Source organism: Colossoma macropomum, unplaced genomic scaffold (genome assembly GCF_904425465.1).
Source record: "Colossoma macropomum unplaced genomic scaffold, Colossoma_macropomum, whole genome shotgun sequence".
In the NCBI taxonomy this organism is placed as follows: domain Eukaryota; kingdom Metazoa; phylum Chordata; class Actinopteri; order Characiformes; family Serrasalmidae; genus Colossoma; species Colossoma macropomum.
In genome coordinates, this window is record NW_023494796.1 from 30735584 (window position 1) to 30758767 (window position 23184).

General features: G+C 40.2%; 1 protein-coding gene across 1 annotated transcript in view; it reads left to right on the forward strand.

Moving 5' to 3' along the window:
* The window catches only part of LOC118816742 (canalicular multispecific organic anion transporter 1-like), a 69886-nt gene that overhangs the window by 8519 nt on the left and 38183 nt on the right, over nt 1-23184 (forward strand). Inside the window, exons 4-16 of the mRNA XM_036583306.1 lie at nt 4292-4435; nt 5683-5823; nt 5913-6035; nt 6130-6185; nt 8821-9052; nt 10059-10246; nt 12107-12284; nt 13083-13337; nt 16136-16201; nt 16685-16822; nt 19590-19736; nt 21257-21341; nt 23060-23126. Coding sequence (XP_036439199.1) covers nt 4292-4435; nt 5683-5823; nt 5913-6035; nt 6130-6185; nt 8821-9052; nt 10059-10246; nt 12107-12284; nt 13083-13337; nt 16136-16201; nt 16685-16822; nt 19590-19736; nt 21257-21341; nt 23060-23126 — 1820 coding nt within the window. The remainder of the gene's footprint in view (nt 1-4291; nt 4436-5682; nt 5824-5912; nt 6036-6129; nt 6186-8820; nt 9053-10058; nt 10247-12106; nt 12285-13082; nt 13338-16135; nt 16202-16684; nt 16823-19589; nt 19737-21256; nt 21342-23059; nt 23127-23184) is intronic.

A 23184-nucleotide genomic window follows, 5' to 3' on the forward strand; every position in this document is an offset into this window, starting at 1 on the left:
TCGTGGCTCAACCTGAAAAAGCAACATGGGGGGACCATGTGAGCCCACCACCCACAAGGTCCAGCATGGGGGACCGGTGCAGTTCTGTATAGATTATGGGAGGTGGCAGGGATGTCCTTGGCAGCACGGACCCCTGCGGCAGAAACTGGCTCTTGGCAACCACAACCAATCAACTAAAAAATGAATCACTTCATTATCACACTCTTTGCCAGTGCCTTGGAAAGTTTTTAGTTTGTGTCCAAAACCACGTACTACACAACCCTCAGGGCCTTCTAGGCCTTCAGACAGGGGCTAATGATTTCTGTGGAATAAAAATATGTGAACTAAATGTATGTCACTTTTAGTTCATGTTTACTTGATATATTGAATATTTAAACTCAAAGTATTGTAGAAAACTCCTATTTTATTGTTACGTTTTAGTTGGAGTTGGGTTAAATCCCTGAAACTCCCAATGGAATATTATCCAGTCAGAATGTGTTTTTGTCCGTGGTGTCTAAGTAGATACAGCCAAATGAGCTCTCCCATTGGTTAGGCCTTCAGGAACTGACCAGAAGGCCTAACATGTCAGATTAACCACTAACATGATTAGGAACGGATGGTGAAATCAGCCAATCAGGACTTCTAGAAGTCCTACTCACCTCACTGACTGTGAGTATAAGTGGTAATTTGACCACTAATCAGATGGAAAGAATGGAAAACAGCGGCAGCTCTGTGGGCTCCTTCCCGAAAGAAATGTTATTAAGAATCTCCATTAGCTTAGTGCTAAAATACTACTAGAATACAATAGGGGTGCTAGCCAAAGTTAGCATTATCATAAAGGTTTTTCTTTCCTCAGTAGTGACCAAGTTTTAACATTTATGGCCTGAACTGAAGGCCTAGCTCTGACAGTCACAGTTCACCACTGTGCTAAACTACACTATACTATACATTCTATATGTTAGGACTTGAAACAGTGAGTTCCATAAAGGATGAATTTGTTCGGTATGGCTTTGATTAATTGATTAATCAGGATAAGAACAAGCTCTTCTGTACTACGCTTGTAATCCATGTGAAAGGTGGACGCAATAAAGAAACAGTGCATGAACAAACCTACAAGACTCACATGGCAGGCAAAGTACTTTTATGGAGCTGGTTTAATTCTACAAGAACTTTGCACTCCTAAGTTTTTTTCTCCTGTAATGATGATAAAGCAAAGATAAATTAATTAGTGTGCATGGTAACATTACATAATCAAACCTAATATAACTGTGCTCACAGAAGCAGCCCGGTTATCAGACATATCAGACATTAAAGGCCATAAAGCACGTTCACCACTCATCAAACAGCTATAACCGTGTACGTTTTAAAAAAATAGCCATATCCATGTGGACGAGCTGGTCTGTGTGGATTAGGACTGTCATAGGTGAGCTCAGGTTTACACGGCGTCCACGAAGTCATCGTTTTAGATGATGTGAAGTGTTCCCATATTTATTTATGTGAGTCATGCAAACTGTGGTTTTCGCCATCTGTATTATCCCACTTTCAGTCAAGTGATGTAAATGGAAAGCACAAAATGTCCATCAAGCCAGCTAATTTCTAACAAGATTAATTGCCATGATTTTTTTTATTATCAACGTTCTCAATAATGTTGATCAGTTGTTGCAACCCTTTTATACTCACTATACCCCATGTGTCAAACCCAAGGCCCGTGGGCCAAGTCAGGCCCGTGACACAGTCCTATTCAGCCCGGGAAAATAATGTACATTTTCTATCAGTATTAGCTCATTTCACCATGAGCTGCACTACAGTTCCCAGCATGGACTGCCATGTCTTCTCCCACCCCCTCCCCAACAACCATCTATGGGACAGCACCACAAAAAAATGCCTCTAGGTCAAGCAAATGAGCAGTTTTTTTTACAAAAACAACAACAACTGTACACTGGGGACATTTAAAGAGGTTCAACAGGTATCTAGTCTGTTTTATATATAAAACAATCTGTTTAAAATGATTTTGGAATCGTTCAAATATTCACTGCCTGTTTTTGCTGTTCTAGTTTTGGTTTTTTTGAATAAACGTGGCTAAATGTTAAGTAAAAAAAAATAAAAACACAGCTGGCCCACAGATCAGTCGAGATTTTTTAATATGGCCCTGTTAGTGGTTTCATTTGACGCCCCTGCACTGTACTAATGAATGTACTCTTAATAGAAGTATAATATTTTGGCATAGTATGTGGTTTTGCTACGTTCAGGTGCTTACAGAGGGTAAATATGTATCCTGCATGTATCTTTGCTTTATTAATGTCCTTAGGTCACATATAAGCAAATCGGGTATGATTTTCACCTTTCACCTCCAACTTTTCACTGGCAGAAAAGGCAAAAATTTGCATTCTGGTCAACTCATGTAACCCACTGTAACATTAATAATCAGTATGATTCCTGACACCAGACCCTCGATTATACTCGGTCTGATTTATCCTCTAAACTTGCCTCAGTGGCACACCATTGAGCCAGAATGCTAGTGGTTAGACGTGAGTTAAAAGTGGCGTCTCCACACTCAAAAACGCAGCTTAACCCGCTCAGATTTGAATCTTTATCCTCCAAACGTGCATCAGTGAGGCTTTAGTGAACCAGAATGAACCTGTGCGGTTGCGTGTATCTGTTTTAACCTTCTCGCTAAGCTAACATTTGCCTCTGGTGCTACTAATGGATACTATTTAAAAGTAGCTTGAGCCAACTTGGACAAAAACACAGGTTTACCCACTCAGATTTGAGTCCTTATCCTCTAAACTTGCCTCAGTGGTGCGCCATTGAGCCAGAATAGCTGGTGGTTTAGCCTTCTCGCTAAGCTAATGTTAGCCTCTTTTTGATATGGGTTAAAAATGGTAACTAACACACAAAAACCCACTCAGATTCGAATCTTCATTCTCTAAACTTCCATCAGTAAGGCTTCAATAAGCAGCAATGGACCTGTGTGGTTGTGTGTACCTGTTTTAACCTTCTCGCTAAGCTAGTACTTGATTCTGATGCTGACAAGAATACTTATTAGAAATAGCTTATGCTAACAGCTTCACGCACAAAAACACAGGCTTACCCACTCAGATTTGAGTTTTTGTCCTCTAAACTTGCCTCAGTGGTGCACCAGTGAGCCAGAATAGCTCGTGGTTTAGCATTTTCGCTAAGCTAATGTTCGATACGAGTTAAAAGTTGCAACTCTACACACAAAAATGCAGGTTAACTCACTCAAATCTGAATCTTTATCCTCTAAACGTGCATCAGTGAGGCTTTAGTGAACCATGTGTATCTGTTTGAACCTTCTCGCTAAGCTAATAATTGCCTCTGGTGCTACCAATAGATACTAATTAAAAGTAGCCTAAGCTAACAACTCCACAGACAAAAACGCAGATTTGCGCTCATATTTTAGTCTTTATTGTCTAAAATTGTGTCTTCAGTGAATCAGAATAAACCTGCATTGTTGTAAATAAGGCTGTTTGGGCCTTCTTACTAGCTTTAATGCTAATGTCTAGCAGCGTAGCTGACCAATCATGCTGTTTGACTTTGATTGTGTCGCTGTGGGGCGTGAAGGCCGAGGAAGTAGGGTGAGACCCTCTCAGGGCTGTTTAGCATGTTTTAGTATGTTGGACCATAATAGGCCAAACTCATAACATACAAATCTACTCTACAAATCCCTTTTATTGGATGTGCTGACAAAGTCTCTGTTTTCAATGGCAAAATGTGAACTCATTTGATACAAATATCAGTCTAAATACAAGAATAATAAATCATTTAAGAGAACATTTCTGAGTACAACCTGAGGGTGAACTCTGAGGCCAACAGACAAGAATATGAAACGATGTCCGAACCTGACGTGAACGGTCAGGTCCTGCTGAGTTTGGACAAATGTTTCAACCGCCAGTCAGCAGTACCTCCACAGGGAATTTGGTTACGCAATTAAAAAGGCCAGCTGGACCTAATTAAAATTCTTCGCCGTGAAACCATGTGACCAAATGATTTGGCCAACCAGAAGATGAAAAATGTATGCCTGTCCACCCAAATAGTCTCCGTTTGGTTCACAAACCCACCATCATTCAAACGGATGAATAAGACCCATGTGAAAAGTGTTTGTGTTTCTTTCTCACTGCTACTCTCTTTTAGCGGCGGCAGCAGCAATTAAATGCTAATTATTCAGCAGGTAAACAGCAGCTACGCAAGAGGCTTAACTTAGTAACAAACTATTCCATTGTTGTGCTAAATAATTCAGCTTGACACTTTCCGTTCTACCGAATGAACTGATCGGATCTCGTTTTCCCATCAGGTCCTGGCGGGATTGCTGTTCCTGACAGCCGTCGCCGCACTCGCGCTCACTCTTGGTGAAGATTACGGGCCATCAAGTGACTCATTGGCTCTGAAAAACCCTGTGGTGCTTTATGTTAATCCTGTGCTCTTCGCCGTCTCTTGGGTAAGATAACGACTAGTTGTGGCTGAGTTCTCTGAAAAGGCAAAGATTACTGATAAAAGGCCTCAAAGATTCTTTTTTAAACCATCGCAGCCCTGAGTATTAAACTACACACATCACGGCCTACATTTTTCATGCATCATATATTGCTCCATATTTGTGAACTTCATTTTTTTTCCAATGTTTATTCATTTCTCAAACTTTGATTAACTGATCCACTTAAAATCTAAGGGGTCATTATGTGGGCCTTCACTTTCTCTCATATCTACAGAATATATATACAGTCATATGCAAATGTTTGAACACCCCTGGCTTTGATTTGTGGATTCTTGATGTGAAAACAAACCACAACACATCCTCTATAGCAGGCATGTCAAACTGGGGACCTTCCAGGCAGTGGAGATCAGCGTTTACCCTCATTTAACGCTCTGAGCTCAGTTCTTCAAGGTCTTGCTAATTAGCTGATGAGCTGAATCAGGTGTGTTTACTGAGGCAGTGAGCTGAAGTCTGCAGTGTTTCGGCCGGCGAGGACTGGATGAGCTCCAAGGGGAACTTTAAAACGGCACTTTTCTTCAAATTTTATTGGCTATATTCGAAAAAAGTGCTCTCTGTAAAGAATGTGTTCACTTATTTTCACTCAGAAAATCAACTAAACATGGAATTTGACCAGGTTTACCCAAACTTTTGCATACAACCATAAAAACCAGCATACAAATTAAAAGATTAGTACATATTAGTTGTTGTCAATTTATTTTGAACATTATTTTGGATTTATTTCAAACATTTGTTAAAGCAAGCGTTCATTATTAAGTTAACATTTAAAAAAAAACAGGTGGTTGTAGATAGATAATGAACTAGCTATATTTGCTTTTGTAGACATTGTGACCCCTGGTTTCTATCACCACCACTGTAAAGGAGTCTGTAGGTATTTCTATAAATGAATTATTTTGCATCAAACTGCTCTGAATGACTTTGTTTTACATCTCAACCACAAAATTATGCAGAAATTTTGCACAATTGGTGGAATTCCCCTTCAACTAATGTAGTAAATAATGTGACAGGAGCAATACATTAATATAAAGCATTACCCAAGGGAACGAGGAAGGAAAGGCTAAACCTGTTAATATGTCCTAATAATAATAATAATAATAATAATAAAAGTCAATTTGATCATATTCAGATTCAAAAAGCAATCATTTTATAATCTGTGACTAAAACAGTGTTTACTCATCTCGATCTTCTGTTTGTAGCTGCTGGTGATGCTGCTCCAGGAAGCTGTGAGACGCAGGGAGAAGACTGTAGATTCTGGAAGCCTCTTTCTCTTCTGGCTTCTGCAGGTCATCTGTGAGATCTTCCCTTTCCAGACCTTGCTGAGACAGGCTTTAACAGAGGTACTGACTGACCCCCGGTTCACCGTTCTAGAGCGCCAATGCTCGTGCCGTGGATTTGGTTAGTGATCCTTCTTTGTCCTTCTCCTCAGGAGGGGATATCGGATCTTCCCAGGTTCTGTCTCTTCTACATAACCTTCGGCCTGCAGCTGGTCGCTTTGGTTTTGTCAGCCATAGCAGACGTTCCAACTGATCTGAAGGAAGTAGTGAAACGGGTGAGGCTGTTTGTTTAATGTGTGAACTGATAAGAAATTTGAAAATATAGTCTTTGCATATCAATTTCTTCATTTTGTCCTCTCCCACCTACAGAATCCAGAAGCTGGTGCTGCATTTGTTAGTAGGATCACGTTCAACTGGTTTAACCGGTAGGTTTTGGTAGCTTTTTCTTAGAGATGCTCTGATATTTTTGGCCAATGACAATAATCGATAACTAACACTAATACAAACGTCAGTCAGCAGTAATTTAACTTTTGCATTTTAAAATAAGTTCAAACAACTATAATCCACCCAAGGAGGCCTATTTATCAGTGAATAAGATATGAGCCACTAGGCCTGTGTGAGAAGCAGGGAGGGTGTCTCTGCTACTACTACTGCTGGTAATACTACTACTGTTACTGCTACCGCTACTATCACTGCTACTGCTACTACTACTACTATTACTACCATTGCTACTGCTTCTTCTACTGTTATTACTGCTGCTACTGCTACTACTACTACTATTACTACCATTGCTACTGCTTCTTCTACTGTTATTACTGCTGCTACTACTACTACTACTACTACCATTGCTACTGCTTCTTCTACTGTTATTACTGCTGCTACTGCTACTACTACTACTACCATTGCTACTGCTTCTTCTACTGTTATTACTGCTGCTACTGCTACTACTACTGCTATTACTACCATTGCTACTGCTTCTTCTACTGTTATTACTGCTGCTACTGCTACTACTACTGATACTACTACCATTGCTACTGCTTCTTCTACTGTTATTACTGCTGCTACTACTACTACTACTACTACCATTGCTACTGCTTCTTCTACTGTTATTACTGCTGCTACTGCTACTACTACTGATACTACTGCTACTAGAATTGCTGCTACTGCTGATAATACCACTACTTCTGCCACTCTCACTGTAACTGCTACTACTACCTCAGTTTCTGTTGCTGCTACTTTTGCTAGTACTTCTAATGTTACTACTACTGTTAACTGCTACTGCTACTGCTGCTACAACTACTACTGTTACTACCACTGTTACTACTACTACTGCTGTTACTGCTACTACTACTACCAGTGCTACTGCTACTACTGCTAATGCTAATGCTACTAATACTGCTAGTGCTACTACCAGTGCTACTGTTACTACTGCTAATGCTAATGCTACTAATACTGCTAGTGCTACTACCAGTGCTACTGTTACTACTGCTAATGCTACTACCACTGCTACTGCTACTACTGCTAATGCTAATGCTACTACCACTGCTACTACTTCCACTACTGCTATACCACTGTTACTGCTGCGAATTCTACTACTGCTAATGCTATTACCACTGCTACTGCTACTACTACTGCTGATACCACTCCTACTAATACTGCTACTGCTACTGCTACCACTGTTACTGCTACTATTACTTCTACCTCTGCTACTGCTAGTACTAGTGCTACTGCTACTGTTACTACTTCTACTGCTACTGCTAGTACTAGTGCTACTGCTACTGCTACTACTACTACTGCTACTACTGCTACTACCACTGTTGCTACTGCTACTGCTACTACTACTACTAATAATAATAATAATAGCAACACTTTTTCTTCTGGTAATATTCAGACATTTCCAACACTGAAGCAGACGCAGTAGCGAACACAGTGATGGCGTCTTTAGTTGAAGCTTAATCTTTGTCAAGTAACAGAACATAATAATAATGCACTGACATTCATCTAGTAAGGAAGAACAGACTCACAACAGACATGTCATACAAAGTCACCAGGTTGTTTTGTCTGAGACCATTCAACCTAACTTTCTCCAAGACCTGAAGCTGTTTTGTCTGAAAGCCTTTACTGTGATCTTGGGACGTCCTACAATGTATGCAGAAATGCAGGCGGCTTTTTGTACAGGCATGATACGTGCCAGTACGATGGCACACGGTCCACCGCCCCCTCGAGTGTGTTCAACCAGCACAGCTCAACAGCCACATTTCTAGGACAAACTCTATTACATTATGCATAAATGTGGTATCAATGGAGGAGATCATATGTAGCAGTTCAGTTATGTTCATGTGTGGGAATACTAGTGTATTCCTATGGTTTGCATGAAATAAACCAATAAATTAGCAACCTTTTAAGCAGTGGTTAATGCATTTTACCATCATTTGTGGCTGTTCCCATGGTAACTCGGTTAACTGTCTTTAGGCACAGGCTTCTTGGCCATTATTTAATACAAAACATTTCAAAGACAGATGTTTTGTAGGCCGATTTTGCTCACTAACATGAAACAAGAACTTCATCTACTGGCTGAATGATTAGAAGTAGTAGCCCTGTCACTTCATTAGCTTGGCATTGTGCTAGCAACTTCAAAGGGAGCCCCCGGGATGCTTGTTCTGCATATTAGGCTGCGCACTTAATGCTTACCTGTTTACAGTTCTGGCCTAAGCTTCCAAACAGTGGAGTGTTTTTCACGCTAAAGATGCCCAGCCATGTTTTTGTCATTAGGGGGAACACAAGTGCTAATGAGCAACTCTACCTCATTTGACACAACCGAAAGCAAGATGAAAAGCCTCTTTCAGGCGTGATAAATGAAGCCTATAGAGCATCTATACACACACAGAGATTTCACAAGTTAGCACACAATCTCTGAGCACTCTGGCCTTTTTCACTGCTCTCAATAGTGCTTATTTTCCCCTGGAGGACAAATCCGATGTTTTTCTAATGTCCCGAGCCCTTCGAAAATGCATTTGTCGCTTCATAATAGATGTTTCATCCACAATCTGTTCGTTCAAGGATGGTCATCAACGGCTTCAAGAGACCGCTGATTCAGGAGGACATGTGGGACTTGAACGAGAAGGATGGCACTAGCCACATCAGCCAGGAGTTTGAGGAGGTCATGAACCAGGAGTTGAGGAAAGCTCGCATCAGATTACAGAGGAAGCAGAGCAAGAAGAAATCCAAGTCAAAGTCAGGGCCTGACCAAAACGGCCTGGCCAAAGGAATCAGTCAGGATGTCCTGGTCATGGTGAGGAAGGAGTCTTACAACATTTTCTGGGTGGTTATATGTGGAAGTGTTAGTTCTGGGCTTCCATTTCTTTACTGATGGTTTACTTTAGTGATGGTTCAGTGTTTGGCATCTGAGGTTTGCTTCCTTAATGGAAGCTAATAGTCAGTATCTAGTTAACCAGATCATCACATGCAAATCTTAAACCGGGAAGAGTCGTTAAGTAATATCAAATAGACTTGTTCATGTAGTTTCTGACATGGCACACTGCTTTAAAAACAGGTAACACTTTACTTGAACGTTGCTATGTTGACAACGTTTTCATAACAGATTTGGTTCAGTAATCTAACAGTGTTAATATAACCACTACTGTTAACTGTCATGACAGATGTCATGATGTTTGCTGTCATGCTTGTAGCATGGTTCAAGTGTTACCGAACAGTAACAGTAACAGTAACTGTTAGATTACTGAACCAAATCTGTTATGAAAACGTTGTCAACGTAGCAAAGTTCAAGTAAAGTGTTACCCACTATTCTGTAGCAGTCTAGGCCCCGAAAAAGGTTCCATAAGGTTGCAAAAGAACCACATTTTTGCAGTTTAAGAACTTGCCATGAATGGTCCTAGTACCAACAATCATTGAGGAACCTTTATTTTTAGTGTAGTGGGAAGGCGGCCCTATTCACTCCGAGTTAAAATCTGATTGGACGGTTTTGATTGGCATACCGTGGCTCCCTCTAGAAGGTTCTTGGCACCTTCACTACAAGTTACCGTCTCAGCAAAGTCGGTTCTTACTTTTGCTGCTTTCTCAAACATATTTTAATAAATATTCCAAAATGCAAATGCATCATATTGGTTCCCAAGTTTGGACTGAGATGAGAAGGTAATTTGCTTGTTAGCGCCTTCAGAGCTATGCGGTTCTAGAGTTGGAGGTGGTTAAAGAGTTGTTTGGTTTGGTTCATGACGGAGCGAGACAGTCTTCTGCGCCCACGTTCTTTGGCTGACCTCGCCTTTCATGTATGCAATTAGGAGGACACAGGAGAAAAGGCAGAAAAGAAGAAGAAAAAGAAGAAAGAAAAGAAGCCTGACAACTCAAATTATCCCAAGTCCTGGCTGGTGCCTTCCATTCTGAAAACGTGTAAATGGATCCTTATAGAATCGGCCATCTTCAAGCTGCTGCAGGACCTGCTGGCCTTTGCGAGCCCTCAGCTGCTAAAGTGAGTACTTTTGTTGGTTTTTAAACACAGGAAGTTTGGTTTTTCTGTGTGAGCACTTTGCTTTGGTATAGATTATGTATGGATGCTCAAATTGATGATGAACTATATGGTGAAACCCTGTAGGGCCAGTGTCCAGCACAATTTGGGAGTTCTCCTGCTCAAACACACCCACTAAACCTGGCAATCAACTGTATTTGAGCAGGAAAGCCACCAAACTGTGCTGGACACTGGCCCTCCAGGCCGAGAATTGTGCACCCCTGCTCCAGTATTAGGTTCAGTTTTGAGATTAGATCTTAATTAGATGGATTAGATGGGTGGATCTAGACAGAATAGATGTTTTTTTAATATTTCTCCACCTTTATTTAATCATTCTCTTTATGCAAAGTTATCTATTGTTTGGTTAGTTCTCAAGCATATCGCTGCTGTCGGAAGAAAACCTTGTATCTCCATTTTGCCGTTTTTCAGTTTTTGACATAATTTGAAAATGGCTGTTGTCCTTTACATTGTCTGTAAATTTCAGAATAAATGGACCAAAAGAAATGTCCAATAATTATTTGGAAAAACGTCTGGTTCCATTGACTTACATTAAAAGTAGAGGATGTTTTTCCTTTTCCTGTAAAATTCTTATTTTGGTGATACAAGGTTTTGTTCGATATACAATTGAAGAAACTGCACTTAATTATAGGCTCTACAAACTAATGAGCAACACGTTAATACTTTGAGTGCCACTTGGAAAGATTATAATGAAGATTCTCAGAAGCTCGTCTGCAAGAAGGGTGCGAATCGTTGCACTCGCCTGCCAGTTGTTTTGACGGACCCTCTCCTCAGCTACTACCGAGACTCAGTTTATCATGCTGAGCTGGGTGATGCGTCCTGAGTGGTATTGGTAGCGTTACCACCCTTACCAATAATCTGTTTTCTGTACAGATGACATATAACATCAAGTCGTTCTCCATGTTTATTTGTTTGTAAACACACACAATTAGTGACACCGGAAGCTCGCCCAGATGGTATTATATGGTATTTATCTGGTATTAGAGAAAATGTTCATTTCTTTTACTGTAATAATTCTGCAGACACTAATCTACATTCACATTATCGTCCAAGCTTACTTTGATGAACGTTGGGTGGGCATTTACAAAGCATCTACGGTGGACCATGGGGTGTCACGATACCTGAAGGCATTTTTTAAAAATACTCATCATAATTTAAAGAACTCATTATAATATTTAGCTGATAAGTTGACATAGAAAAAAGCCCAAATAGTGCTATGTTTAAAAAAAAAAATACTTCCAAAAGCTATAAGTATAATGATTTTTGTATTATGTTTCACATAAATCCACATAAATGTTCCATTAAATCTGATTAAACATGACTAATTATCCACTATTCATTAAAAAATGTACACTGAAAAAAATGGTAAATGAGGTAACAAGCAGTTGAGCTAGTTTTATTCAACTCAAAATATGATATTGATTAAAAGAATCATGCTTGTTTAGTTTGAATAAAAAACGTTAATTTACTTTTTACCACATACAGTAATTTTTTAGGTTAATTTGATTAGCCATTTTTTACAGTGTAGTTGATGGTCTTAAAGTACTGACCATGTCCCTTCTATGCTCAAAAAGCTTTCTCTGATTTGTAATTTATCAAAATAACAACAAGAAATCATCCTATTGCCCACCCACAGTGGACCTCCAGATTAATATGTTGCAAAAGCTTTAATCGTTATCATAGGCAAAGCTTACTGAATGCTTGTGTTGACTTCATTTGTGTTATTACTAGTTTTTTTCTCTATAGAGTCCAACAACATGCTCAGTTCTGATGATTCCTCCTGAAATGTGGTTTGGTTTGTTCCAGGGTCATGATATCCTTCACTCAGGACAAGACCATTTTCATGTGGCAGGGGTACATTTATGCAGTGCTGCTCTTGATCGTGACGTTCCTACAGTCAGTGTTCCTCCAGCAGTATTTCCACCGCTGTTTTGTGCTGGGAATGAAAGTTCGCACTGCCATCATGGCAGCTGTTTATAAGAAGGTACACGCATTACATCATTGCATCATTCTTGCTCTGTAAAAGTGTTAATGATCAGTTCTGTACTGTTAACAAGACTGTAATGTATACCCCTGCTGAATTGTGCATTGTTATATTTAATTAACAATGAGAGGTTTCATTTTCTGACCATCTGCTATTAGCTTTGAAATAAAACCTTGTATCCCAAAAAATATTACTACAGGATTACGGGAGATGGAATTTTTTGAAAAAGTTATTTTGGACCATTTGACACAATATAAATGGCTGCTGGTTGTTTAAAATAATGTAAAAAGAATGAAAAAAATGGAGATACAAGGTTTTGTTCTGACAGCAGCAAATAGGAAACAGTTATTTGTGATTGTAAATGTAACCAACAAAGACTGAACTTTTGAGGTTTAAAAACTAAAAGCAAGTCTCACAAAAATAATGAAAGCTATAATAAAGGCAAAAAGCAGATAATCTAAATGCTTAAAATATTGATGTCATATGTAGTTGTTTAAGTTTTGTGGAATTAAATATTTGGCACAGTACAGGGTAGTTTTTGAGCTGTGCATGTGCTTTGGAATTGGATCTATAGCAGAGTGGTTAAGTCACTTCAGACCTACGCTCTCAAGAGAGTACACCACTGCTCTAACACTGGACAAAACTCCTAACACTACTTTCTGGAAAGTAATGTTTGACTTTAAAAATTTACTTAATTCAGAAACTTCTGGAATGAACTTTGTGCCTGTTGTCATTAACTTCAGTCACCAGCCGGTTGCTGTGTTGATTGAGCTGATTCGCTCTCGATGTCTTCTTCAGGCTTTGGTTGTGTCCAACGACGCTCGCAAGGAGTCCACTGTTGGAGAGACAGTGAATCTGATGTCAGCTGATGCTCAACGCTTCAATGATGTCACTAACTTCATCCACCTCTTGTGGTCGTGCCCACTGCAGATCATTCTGTCTATAGTTTTTCTCTGGCTCGAGCTGGGGCCATCTGTCCTGGCTGGCCTGTTGGTCATGGTGCTTATGGTTCCCATTAACGGACTGCTGGCAACCAAATCTAAAACCTTCCAGGTACTCCAGATTTCTGTTGTGAATTAGTTCGGAATTATCATGCTGAGTCTAATTTTCTGATAATTTCTTGTGCAGATCCTTCATTTCATTTCACTGCAATTTGTTAATAATTGGACAGTGACTTTTGTTGTCTTGGTTCAGGGGATCAACACATTGGATTTAAAATGAAACTGTAATTTGGAAGCCCATATCCTACATTTTTCTTATATTTTATGTTTTTCCCTGATGTCCACTTTTGATGTTTTTGTGGGTTTATATATCAGAAGCAGACAAAATTTTCCAAGACCATTTTCCAACCTCTCCTCATTCCTCAGAATTGAACCGGCTGCTTTTGTTAATATTGCTACTGAGCCCTACTGGTGAACATCCCATGTAAATAAGAATAATGCATGGCCACGACTTAGTAAGCCCTGGAAATGAGATCCCAATGTGTGGCCACGACTTAGTAAGCCCTGGAAATGAGATCCCAATGTGTGGCCACGACTTAGTAAACCCTGGAAATGAGATCCCAATGTGTGGCCACGACTTACTAAGCCCTGGAAATGAGATCCCAATGTGTGGCCATGACTTAGTAAATCCTGGAAATGAGATCCCAATGTGTGGCCACGACTTAGTAAGCCCTGGAAATGAGATCCCAATGTGTGGCCACGACTTACTAAGCCCTGGAAATGAGATCCCAATGTGTGGCCATGACTTAGTAAATCCTGGAAATGAGATCCCAATGTGTGGCCACGACTTAGTAAGCCCTGGAAATGAGATCACAATGTGTGGCCACGACTTAGTAAGCCCTGGAAATGAGATCCCAATATGTGGCCACGACTTAGTAAGGCCTTACTAGGCCTTAGTAAGTCATGGTCACGCATTAGGATCTCGTCCCCACACCTTAATAAGTCATGGTCACACATTAGGATCTCGTCCCCACACCTTAATAAGTCATGGTCACACATTAGGATCTCGTCCCCACACCTTACTAAGTCATGGTCACACATTAGGATCTCGTCCCCATACCTTACTAAGTCATGGTCACACATTAGGATCTCGTCCCCACACTTTACTAAGTCATGGTCACACATTAGGATCTCGTCCCCACACCTTACTAAGTCTTGGTCACACATTAGGATCTCGTCCCCACACCTTACTAAGTCATGGTCACACAATAGGGTCTCGAACTTACATACAACATCAAACTCACTTATGTGTTATAGGCTCTATAAAAGTGCAGGTTTTCTGTTTTATTTCAAGGGTATTTACAGTGAGTCACATAGGGTTATAGGCCTCTTTATACATGCCCCCATTTGACCACATCATATAATTAGATATGTTGGTGCTCAGTTGTTTCTTGGTCAGCTGTGTGTTCATAAAAAAGAAGGCCAACCAAAGGCTGTTGCTGTTGTGTCACTGCCAGTGTACATGATTCAGAAAACCTGAATTAATCAGGCAGAGACATAGCCAGAACAATATAGGTGTCAAAACCAACTGTTTGGAACCTTGTTTAGAAGCATGGATGAGCATAGAAATAGCAAACAGCCTGGCAAACCACAGGAACCCACAGTAGTGGATCTTGAAGAGAAAATGTTGAGAAGATGAGGCAAAGATTTATTAAAGTCTACCTTAAACAAGGACGGCCTCAGATGATTCACCACAAGACGCAAACCATTGATAAGCCTCAACAGCACAGTCTTACAGTCTGATAAGTTTCTGAAAATGCCTGAAATACATAGGGACAGATGAGGTGAATATTAAAGGGGCACTCAGGCCTAAAACTAAAAATTAAATAAGCTGTTTGTCATGTAATATTCTGTGGTGGAGCTTTGCATCCATCAGCCTTATCAGTTCAACAGAGTTCATGGTTGTGCTCTCATGTTTTTGGCACTGTTCTCTCACCACAGTACCCATGCATTACACAAACACAGTATATGGGCAAAAGTATTGGGGCACCTACAGGAGCTTTTATGAATCCCATTCTAAATCCATAGGCATTGATATGGAGTTGGTCCCCCCTTTGTAGCTATAACAGCTTCCACTCTTCTGGGAAGCTTTCTACCGGATGTTGGAGAGTGTCCGTGGGAATTTTTGCCCATTCATCCAGAAGAGCATTTGTGAGGCCAAACACTGATGTTGGACGAGAGGGTCTGGCTCACAATCTCCATTCTAGTTCATCTTAAAGGTGTTGATGGGGTTGAGGTCAGAACTCTGTGAGGTCCAGTCAAGTTCTTCCACACCAAACTTATCCACTCTGTCTGGGTTTGGTGAATGCCAGGAGAACGTTACCTGCCTGACTGCACTGTGCCAGCTGTAAAGTTTGGTGGAGGAGGGATGATGATATGGGGTTAGACCCTTTAGTTCCAGTGGAGGGAAATCTTACTGCTTCAGCAACAAGACATTTTGGCCAATCCCATGCTTCCAACTTTGTGTGAACAGTTTGGGGAAGAACCTTTCCTGTTCCAGCATGACTGAGCCCCAGTGCACAAAGCAGCTCCATAGAGTGTCGAAGAACTTGACTGACCCACACAGAGCCCTGACCTCAACCCCATCAACACCTTTGGGATGAACCAGAATGGAGATTGTGAGCCAGGCCCTCTAGTGGCTAGAGTAGAGAGTGAAATCAATAAAGATGATGCATCTCATTATTACAGATTATATATTACATTATATATTATAATATTGACCGTATTATAGCCTGTATATTCTACATTGGGATATTTTGTAATTTACACATCTTTAGCTTCAGAAAAGACCCTCTTTTTCGTTACTTTGTCTCTTCTAACCCACCATGGAACATATGATCTCCGTTTCAGATGAAAAACATGAAGCTGAAGGACAAACGCATGAAAATCATGAATGAAATCCTGAATGGTATCAAGGTGAGCAGTCTACTGATTATACAGCACTGAAAGGTCCTTTTGACATTGCAGACCCTTCAAACTGAAAACCCCTTTAAATGTAAAGCTGAGAAAATTGTTAATGTTGTATTGGTTCGTTTATATAACGTATGCTTTACGTTCTGCCAGTCAGACTGTGGCCACTCAAAGATATTAATTAATATGCAGTCCAGGGGCCGGGGCTACAGCAGCTTCGCATAAAAGCATCTCATCGACCTATTATCGGTGGCTGAAATGTCAAGCAGAGATATTTTTTCTGCCGAAAGAGCTGCTTTTTTGTGCCGGAGGACCCACCTGCAGCTGCAGTGGGGTGCACTGCACTCCTAAGTGTTCATGTCCTTTGTTCTTGCTCTTTAACATCCATTTCTTGCTCTTTCTTTTTATTGTCCCACTCTCTTTCTCCCTCCTTCCCTCTGTGCTTTCTTTTAACTCGTCCCACTTCGCCACGCTCCCACCCTATTACAGATTCTCAAGCTGTACGCCTGGGAGCTGTCTTTTGAGGCTCAGGTTCAGGGCATCAGAGAGCAGGAGCTGAAGGTGATGAAAAAGTTTGCCTACCTGTCGTCCGTCTCCACCTTCATCTTCTCCTGCGCTCCAGCTCTGGTGGGTATGCTTTGCTGTCATGCCAAAATGTCCAAAATGGTACATTTATACTAACATGTTTAACTTGAGTTCGTTCCAGATAAAACGTTGCTGGAAAGGGTGTGTTTATTTTTCATTTTAACAAGCATCATTATACGTGATTTGGCCAAGGCGTGCCAAAACTTTTTCACACGACTGCATTTTTGCTTTGACACTTCTTTGCAGGCCTCTTTTCAGTCAAAACATTTAGGAAAATGCCACATATTTTGACAGAAAGAGTGCCATATTAAAAGTCTTTTTAAAACTAACTTGTTCTTTCACAATTAAGCAAAAAATAAAAAGAAGAAAAATAAATAATTTGGTTAATAAAAGGCAAAAAAATCAAATAAATAAAGCAAAGATTTTTGGCTTAGTGTGTTTTGAAATGCGGCCAAAGATTTTGGTGCATCCCCAACATACGTATGTAATTTAACCTATGTCGCTTTTTGTTGAATTTGACAATATTAGAGAATATATTAAAGAATATTATACGTATATGACTTACTGTGCAATGTAATTACCTGGTAAATGTTGCCTGAGTGATGAACTGTGGTTAATAGAGCTACAGTCTTTATTTTTTATTTTTTGATTTTAACCCAATTATCTTCCCTATTTAGTCGTCTCCAATTCCACCCGCTAGTTAGGACTCCCCCAATCACACAATACCATCAACGCTAGGAGGGCGAAGGCTAACACAGGCTTCCTCCGAGACCTGTGAAGCCAACCACCGCATCTTTTCAAACTGCCGCTCACGCAATGTCACTGGACAGCCGAACGCGCTCGGAGGAAAGCGCCAACCGCCAGATCTGTTACGTCAGCTAACAGACACCTGCGCTGACTAGCATTGCGCTGAGTGATGGTGGGAGAGGGAGGGGCCATCTTGCCCACCCAGAGAGAGCGAGGCCAATTGTGCTCTCTTGGACTCCCGGCTACGGACGGCTGTAGCATCACCAGGGATCGAACTCGTGATCTCCTGATGATAGGACCAACACGGGAGCCCTTAGAGCTACACTCTTTAAAAAGATGGTCCTTAAAGGGTTCTTCAGTAAAGATAATGGTTATATATATATATAGATCCATGAAAGGGTTATATAGCACCAAAAAGGGTCCTTCTATTGTTACAATGTTAAGGTGGTAACAGTAGGAAAACCGTTTTTTGGTGCTAAATAGAACGCTTTTCAGAAGGGTTCTATATATCCCTTTAACGGTTTAAAAGTGTTCAATTAAAATTCTCCTTTTGGTATTTATCTTTTAAAATTAATACTCATAGTTTATTCTGTTACTTTTAAGCTTTATTATCTGTCTGTAAAGCCTTTTGAGCTGCCACTGGAAAAATGCTCTATAAATATTACTATAATTACTATATTATTAGCGCTAAGCTAACGGCAATTCAAAATTAATTTTTGGCCTTTCTAGATTAAATGTAGACATTTGATGCACGTAAAAGACTCTCTTTGTTTTATTTATAACTTGTAACAGACTTGTTAATGTATATTTTATATTATATGGTACAGTTTTACTGCGAATCTGTTCATATAGAGTTCCGGCATAGAACTGCTAACAACTGACTGAAACAACTGCTAACTGACTGAAATGCATTGGTTTAGCTACCGCTTGTATTCACAGTCAGTGTCACATCTAGAACATCCGGAAGGTCTAGACTGATCTTTTTCTCTCAAAATTGGTCACAGCCATTGGAAATCTCAACTAGATTAAACTTAATCTGATACGTTAGGCCATCAGTTCAGCTCCTGAAGTTCTAACCAATGGTAGAGCTCGCTAGCTAGAAGCTACAAACCAAACGTAATCATAATTGGACAGTTTTCCATCAGGTGTTTTATGAATTTAACATTCTTAGTGCTTGCAGAGTGCGCAGTAGGTAGCACTGTCGCCTCACAGCAAGAAGGGTCTGGGTTCAATTCCCCGGCCGGGCAACCAGGGTTCTTTCTGTGTGGAGTTTGTATCTTCTCCCAGTGTCTGCTTGGGTTTCCTCCCACAGTCCAAAGACATGCAGACAACTGGAGACGTTAAGTTGCCCCTTAGTGTGAGTATGTATGTGTGTCTGCTCTGTGATTGACTGGTGACCTGTCCAGGGTGTTTCCTGCCTTCCACCAAATGACTGCTGGCATAGGCTCCAGCACCCCCTGCGACCCAGGAAGATAAGCGGCTTAGATAATGCGGGTGTGCTTGCGGAGTTAAAACAAGCCTAAAGATTACAGATATTTATTATCATTTCACAGAAACCATTAGGCCTTCTCTGAAGGCATAGCAGGTCCCGAGGGTTCCCCACTAATTTATATATAACCGAACTAAAGAACCTGCCAAATGTTCTTCTCCATTTAGCTCCCACCAACTGTCCATCCAAGCCTACGACCACATGTCTGTTCTAACATGTGCTGAGCTTTAACCACTTTGTTGTTACATAAAGAACAAATCAATATTATGTAATCATTACCTCATGTATTTGCCCACCTGACACGGGGTCAGCTATAGAATTCAGTCAGGATATGTTATGACGCAAAATCTATATTTTATGGACGTATATAGTGATGTGTAAAATGAATCTTCAGAGGTTTGTACCTTTGTCAAATCAGTGGTGATGATGGTAGTGTTAACGTATGGTCAGTAATAGGATAACAGTGTCCATATTACTGTAATAGCTTAATGATGTTTTGGGCTTCCCTTTACGAGGACTGTGATTCAGTGAAAGACGTATTATTTCTGAGTTGTTGTGTACTGTTTTCTGTAGGTGTCCTTGGCGACCTTTGCTGTTTTTGTGTCGGTCAGTTCAGATAACATCTTGGACGCAGAGAAAGCTTTTACGTCCATTTCTCTCTTCAACATCCTGCGTTTCCCACTTGGCATGCTCCCCATGCTGATCTCTAGCATGGTGCAGGTACTCAGCGCACACACACATACACATTTTTTGGTGCCATTATGCTTTCTAAGACCTCCGGTCAGCAGCAGATGTCTGAGGCTAGACAGCATGGTCCAGGGATTCCAGCCCTTAAACTACCGTGCTCGTTTTTGCATTTTCCCTGCTTTAACACACTCGGCCAAGTTTGTGAAGGGCTTAGTAATTAACTTATGAACGAGGTCTTAGGACTTCGAATACAGTTTCAGATCTGGATTTTGTAATCACTTGCAGTTAAACAGTTGATGTAACTGATTGGCCTTCTATCAACATGCATTTTTGGTGATTGGAACCTGTTTGGATTTGGCTTCACTGTTAGAAAGGCCAGACTCAATTCACATTGGCCCTTATTCATCAGCACTGCCTGAAAAAGAATGCAAATATGACCACCTTTTATGACGTATGAACTACAACTGCGTCAGATTTACAAACGTTCGTTTTTAAAACAGAGATTTCAGCGCAAAATATGAACCAGCTTTGGTGCGTGAAATCAAGCGCCTACCTGACTACCAGCACCTATTTTACATACTGTGTACATGAAGGCCCTAATTCATGCAGGTGTTTTGGTAGACAGCCAATAAAACAACAGCATTCAGCAGCTCGTGAGCCAATGGCTATGCTCATAGGTGGAGAGTAGTTGCCAAATTTGTTTATCCTAATGCTACTACTAATGTAAAATCAGTGCAGTCCAGTACACCTTTGTACAGCATTGCCATGTCCACAAACTATTAATATTACCTTTTTTTTTTATCTATTCTATTTTTATTCTCATTACTGGTATTATGGTACTGATAATAGGTTTGGTTAGCTGCAAATTAAGCATTTCCTTCATGTTAGTGACCTGTCATGCTCAAATTTACACTCTTACCAGACGTGAATTTGATTACACAGATATATGAAAGTGCTGAATAACAAAACTGTGTGCGATCAGATTTGACCTTGCGCAGTTTTGATGAATTACGGCTATTGTTTACATTCAGAGGTGGTCAAAGACTTGACGCATTCAACTTGACCTTGGCAAATAATGATGAAGTGTTTATTCATGTAGGTCTATGTCAGTTGTCATGAAGGTCTTATGTAAGTGTTATGTATCCTTATGAACACTACGCTGCAGTGAAGTGTTACCGTAAAAATTAGCTTATGATATAAGCTGTCATGACATCAAACATTGATGATGATTACAGGTAATAACAGCATGGCACGCTTATATTACTCAACCTAATATGTCATAACTCATAACAGCATATAACATGTGCCATGACATGTTTATCAGCAGGCTGTGACAATGGTAGGTAGTAAAAAGATTTCTTACGTGCAAATTTGGACCATCATTGTTGGTTCGTTTATCACCAAATGTTTATTCAAGGTATAAAGCAGCTGAGGAACAAGGTTTTGTCCCCGACAGCACCAATACGCATGTGCATAATTAAAGTATACCACTGCTTTTTGTGTTTCAAATATAATGTAGTCATGATTTCTCTGTTGCTCTTTTGCTTTTATAGACAACTGTGTCTAAAAAAAGGCTGGAGAAGTTCCTTGGTGGAGAGGACTTGGACCTGATGGCAGTGCAGCATGACAACAGCTTCCGTAATTTCACATCAACATTCAGATCAGTCATTTACACAAAACTGTTATCAGTTGCTCACCCATATGTAGCTATACTTTTGAATCACTTTTAATGGTTGTGCCTGAAACCACATACTACCTTACTAGATAGTACGTCAAAGCTAGCAGGCCACCATTAGAAATTCCATTCATTAGTTTAGCATGTATAGTATGGTTGTGTGCAGCTGAAGTCTTCTTATAAAAGGTAACAGGGCTTGAGAATGTTATGTCATGATGCAGTGTCTTATGGGTGATCCGCCCACCAATGGACTCACTAAATATGTTGGCCGAGCGGGCATGTGGATCTACATGCATCAAACATTAGAGCAAAATCAAAGAAAGCAGAACGGAGATTCAACTATGCTCAGTGTAGCCCATTGGAAGCACTGCAGTGAGCGCTGATAAACATCAAGCTCAAGTGAAATGAGTTATGATGTGACTGGGCTTGTAACGTTAGCTGAGGTAACAGATGATTAACATTGGTCAGTTGATCTTAAAGACTTTAGACTGGCTGCTTTTTGGTAAAACTGTCAAGCCACATCAGATCTAATGTGGAATTTTGTGGGTTCACTGTACACTAAAGCAATGGTGTCATTAGTATGCTAACTAGCTAGGCTAGCAATGCTGGCTAAAAGGCTACCCACTGTGGAATGTGCCAATAACTGAGTAAAATAAGCCAGTTACTGAATGAAATATAGGTCAGTATAGGTTTGAAATGTCAGAAACTGAGTGAAATATGTCCGTAACTCAGTAAAATATATCAGTAGCCGAGTAAAATATGTCAGTAACTGATGGGAATATGCCAATAAATGAATGAAGTAAGCCAGGAACTGAATGAAATATGTCAGTGACCAAGTAAAATAGCAATAACCAAGTGAAATATGCCAATAGCTGAGAGAAAATATGTCAATAATTGAGTGAAATATACCAGTAACTGAGTGAAATGTCAGTAATTGTGTGAAATATGTCAACTGTTTGGAATATGCCAATAACTGAGTGAAGTAAGCCAGTAACTCAATAAAATATGTCAGTAACCGAGTAAAATAACAACAACCAAATGAAATAGGGCAATAACTGAGTAAAAATGTCAATAACTGAGTGAATATACCAGCAACTGAGTGAATATGCCAATAAATGACTGAAATATGATAACTGAAGTTGGTTAATATAAACCCCCATCTCAACTTATTCACTTTTAAACATGACAATTTTGAAAAAACACAATAAAACAGACTCCTTTAGCTCTCGAATGGTGTGTGCTTATTTGCAGCATGTAAACAAGGAACGAACCCTGTCGATATGGTGCAACGATCCCATAATGCAGCATAATGTGACACTGATTCCCAAGCCCTATACTACAGAAAGCATTGACTTTCCCACCCTAACTCACCTCTGTCATGAGATTATCTTGATGGATGGCTTGTATTGTGAGGCTACAGAATGCAGAAGAGTTAAACGGGCCATGCTAAATATATATTAAGCTTTAACCACTGCTCTTACAACAGCTTGTTGTACACAAACCATTTCCTGGACCAAGTAAAAATTCGACTATGCTAGTTGAGGTTTGTTTTGTCCAGCTAAGCTATACAACTTTGAAATTAGCCCTCTGATTGCTATTTGTTGATGTGTCAACAAACACTGCCTGTTAGTTACACTGTAACTGTGGAACTGAAGCTAACTGTTTTATTTTGACTGAACAGAAACTGCAGTGACTGTGAGCAACGGCACTTTTGCCTGGGGCAGCGACGCCGAGCCGGTTCTGAAGAAGTGAGTATCTTTGGTTCTATCACTGTGTAATTCCAGCCGACCACTACAAATGTAAGAA